Here is a 4,400-nt window from a genome sequence, read left to right as displayed (position 1 = left end):
AGTGAAGTGGACCCTGGGATAAGAACGGAGGGTCATAGGTGCGTGTTTAAAAATACCATTTCTTTAGGTTTTTTTTTCTCATTGCTCTGCTCTCTTTGCCTTTAGTGATGCAATAGATTGATTTTATTGTTGGTGTCAAGACTGTATTGCCAATGAGAGTAACAGCTGCATGACCTCCCCCTGTGCTTTCTCCCTGCATGATTTCTCCCTGTGCTGATCATTCTGCTCCCAGGCAGAATGATCTCAGAGATGAGATCATAGAGCGATCCCCATGAGGCCTGAGACACCAAGAGGGAGCCTACAAGAACTGGTCTTCTCCTGCTGAGCTGGGCCAGGCTCCTGGGATGGAGGGAGCTCATGGCAACCCAGCAGCGCTGCAGAGAGACAGCTCTGCCCAGGAGCAGCTCCTTTGCCAAGCACACAGGGCTGGGGACACTGCCTGTAGGCACCTGTGAGGCTGAGAGTGCTGATGGCTGCTGAGAGCTCACTGGAGGAGAAAGGTAAAGAGACTTTGCTTTGAATTTTCTGCTCTTGTTGACTGGGTGGGAAGTGGGAGCTGAGCTTTTCTCGATAACTTTGCAGCAGGCAGTGCAAACTCATTGGTCATTAGGACTTGTCAGAGGATCTCCTGAGTCCTGCACACACGGAGTTTCCCAGGGCAGTGCCCTGATGCCAGGAGGGGTCTGCAGAGCAGAGCTGAGCACAGGGCAGTTTGGATGAGGTCTGTGAGCACAGAGCGGGAGGTGACATGGGCAAAGAGAAGCTGCTGCAGGGACAGCTCCAGGCAGCAGAGACTGTCATGTATGGAGAAGGAGCTGCTTTCAGCAATGCCTTGGCAGTGGGGTTTTAGTACCTCCCTGACATTCCTTGCAATGCAGACCCTTTCACTCACCGACCCCCTGGTTTCTGCCACCCAGCAGAGACTCTGCACACAGATTTCCAGGGTTTCAGGTTGAGTCTTCTCCTTGGCAGACCAACCTGCTGAGAGGAAAAAGCCCTGAGTGCCTGTCTGTCTGTCCCTTTACTTCCAGCCATGGCTGGAGCATTTCTCCCTCTGTCCCTGCCCTGTCCTTGCTGTCTTTGTCACCCAGTTAACTGGGGATCTGGGCACATCCATTGTTGGGGATGACCTTGAGATGACACTCACTTCAGGACCCCTGTCTACAGACATCCCACAGGACTTCCCTCTTTCCATCAGTGACAGACTCAAGCCAGCACAAAGCAGACCTCCCAAAAGGGACCTGCCAAAAGTCTCCCTGAATACAAAGAGTCAACCTGAGGGCATTCCATAAGTAGTGGAAGGGATTTCCCCAAATTCTCTCTGTCTTTTCCTCCTTCAACAGGTCTCCTCACTTGACAGCAGGAGATGTCCAACAGCAGCTCCATCAGCCAGTTCCTCCTCCTGCCCTTTGCAGACACACGCGAGCTGCAGCTCCTGCACTTCTGCCTCTTCCTGGGCATCTACCTGGCTGCTCTCCTGGGCAATGGCCTCATCATCATCACCATAGCCTGTGACCACCACCTCCACACCCCCATGTACTTCTTCCTACTCAACCTCTCTGTACTTGACTTTAGCTGCATCTCCACCACTGTTCCCAAATCCATGGCCAATTCCTTGTGGGACACCAGGGCCATTTCCTACACAGGATGTGTGGCTCAACTCTTTTTCTTTGTATTTTTGATCGTCACAGAGTTCTGTCTTCTCACTGTCATGGCCTATGACCGGTACGTTGCCATCTGCCTCCCCCTGCACTACGGGACCCTCCTGGGCAGCAGAGCTTGTGTCCACATGGCAGCAGCTGCCTGGGCCACTGGGTTTCTCTATTCTGTGCTAGACACAGCCAATACATTTTCCCTTCCCCTCTGCAAGGGCAATGCTGTTGACCAGTTCTTCTGTGAAATCCCACAGATCCTCAAGCTCTCCTGCTCAGATGCCTACCTCAGGGAAAATGGAGTTATAATTTTTGGTGTCTGTTTAAGTTTTGGGTGTTTTGTGTTCATTGTGGTGTCCTATGTGCAGATCTTCAGGACTGTGCTGAGGATCCCCTCGCAGCAGGGATGGCACAAAGCCTTTTCCACCTGCCTCCCTCACCTGGCTGTGGTCTCCCTGTTTGTCAGCACTGCCATCTTTGCCTACCTGAAGCCGCCCTCCATCTCCTTACCATTTTTGGACCTGGTACTGACATTTCTTTACTCGGTGTTTCCACCAGCAGTGAACCCCCTCATCTACAGCATGAGGAACCAGGAGCTCAAGGATGCTGTGTGGAAACTAATGACTGGATCTTTCTAAGCAGCAATAAACTGCTTACCTTCTTCTACATATTACTGGCCCTTTTTAGTAGGGTTTTTATTTATTTGAAGTTTTTGTCTTTCTTCATTTTCTGAGCTATAATATGATGGGACACGTTTATCTTATTCCTAATGAGGTATCTGCACATCTAGTGTGACCCATACACTTTTTGATGAGGAGCTGGGCTCTCTTAGCATCATGTCTGCCTGGAAATGTGCAGAATTTTTTTTTCTTTTACTATCTCCTGACATTAATTAAATATTTAGAAGCACATTTGCATCAGCTGAATCAGTCAACTACTTGTCTGAAATGGCAATGCTTTCACACAATGACACAACAGGAATTTCCTGGAATTGTGCCATAGAATCATAGCATCACTAAGGTTGAAAGAGACCCTTACGATCATTGAGTCCAACCACAGCCTCACCATGCCTAGACTGTGACCTGAAGCACAACACCTACATGCCTTTTAAATACTTCCAGGGAAGCTGATTCCACCACTTCCCTGGGCAGCCTATTCCAATACTCTTCTACCCTTTAAGTAAAGGAATTCTTCCTGACATCTAACCTAACTCTCCCCTGGTGCAAATGGAAACATTTCACAGAATCGGAGAATCACAAGGTTTGAAAAGACCTTTAGGATGTTGTGACCCATGTGCAAAAACACCAACTCCACTTGGTATTGTTAAACCTCATCCCATTGGTCTCAGCCATTTGGTCCAGCCTGTTCAGGTCCCTTTGAAGACCCTCTCTCCCCTCAGGCAGATCAGCACTTCCTCCCAGCTTAGTGTCATCTTCAGACTTACTGAAGGAACATTTTGATCCCTTCATCCAGGGGATGAATTTTATCATTGATAAAGATGTTGAACAGAACTGGACCCACGACTGAGCCCTGGGGGACGCCACTGGTGACCGGTCTCCAGCTGGATTTTGTTCCATTCACCACCACCCTTTGGGCCCGACCATCCAGACAGTTTTGAATGCAGCTGAGGGTCCAGATGTCCAGGCCATTGGCAAAAAGAAGTTGTGAGAGATGAAGGATCTTACTGGCCTGAAACCTCCTCAGGCTGTGCACCACTGGAAACAGTAAAGTTGACCCCCTTCACATGCTGTTTGGCCATAGCAGGCAGCTGAGGAGAGAGATTTCATGGTTATGAAACTGCATCATGTTTAACTGCTGTTTGTTGTCAGAGAAATCTGTCCATGCCTGTGAGCACAGATGATGCCAGGAAAAGGGTTTGGAGTCCCAGGAAGCCAGTGAGTGAACTGCTGGGATTGGGGAAGAGCAAGGTTCTCCATGCAGGGCTGGATCTGAAGAGACTGCTTTTCCTGCCTGTCCAGATCTCCTTAGGAGACCTCTGGACCAGCCCCCATTGCAGCATGCTGCTGAACTGTCTTCCATGATCAGAGATATGACAGAATCATTTTTTCCTATGAAAAAATCCTCCATTGTGAAACTCCTTTGAAATTTTCATCTCTCAAATAAAACCTCCCCAATTAGTCATACAAGCACTAATTATTTTAAAGACAATTACGTGGAGAGCCATGCTTGTAAGGGCTTTCTGGATGATAATGAGCCCCATGGTGTGATTTCTTCTGAGTCCACAGACCTCAGATACCAAGAGGAGAGTGAAGAAATCTCTCAAGAAGTTAAATTCAAGAATAAAGCTCAAACTGCCTTGAATCATTCAGGAACCCCAGTGGGAGAAATTATTGACAAAGCCTCCCCAGGGGCTCGTTAGAGCAGACAACTGGAGGCCATGAGGACAAACACAGGCAAAGCACAGGCAGCTCTGATGCTGACGACACCCTGGCTTGTTCTGAGGAAGCAGAAATGCCAAGTGCTGACCCCAAGCCCCTGGGCAGGCAGATCCTGATCCTCACCTGTGTCTCAGGGAAGGACAGGGGTAACACATATGGTGACCTCCCCTGGGGTGGGTGCAAGGAGGCAACGATGCTCCATGGCCATGAGGACAATGTGTCTCCTCTGAGGCCTCTGTGGCAGAGCCATCAGCCATAGCCAAGGGGGCAAAGACCTTGTTTCTCTCAGGACCTTTCAGCCTGGGCAGCACCCTTGGCCATCTACAACACAGCCCATCCCACACTACCC

General features: G+C 49.5%; 1 protein-coding gene across 1 annotated transcript; it reads left to right on the top strand.

Annotated features, from left to right (window-relative positions):
* Positions 1-1,366: 1,366 nt before the first annotated feature.
* LOC311199248 (olfactory receptor 14C36-like) lies at positions 1,367-2,290 on the top strand (the record flags this gene model as incomplete). Its single annotated transcript, XM_084273307.1, has 1 exon — positions 1,367-2,290. The coding sequence occupies one exon, from the start codon at positions 1,367-1,369 to the stop codon at positions 2,288-2,290; it is 924 nt and encodes a 307-aa protein (XP_084129433.1).
* Positions 2,291-4,400: the final 2,110 nt, after the last annotated feature.

Source organism: Gallinula chloropus (assembly GCF_964237585.1).
Source record: "Gallinula chloropus genome assembly, chromosome: 19".
NCBI classification, from domain to species: domain Eukaryota; kingdom Metazoa; phylum Chordata; class Aves; order Gruiformes; family Rallidae; genus Gallinula; species Gallinula chloropus.
Note: the sequence above shows the minus strand (reverse complement) of the source record. Positions and strands in the feature narration are given on the sequence as shown.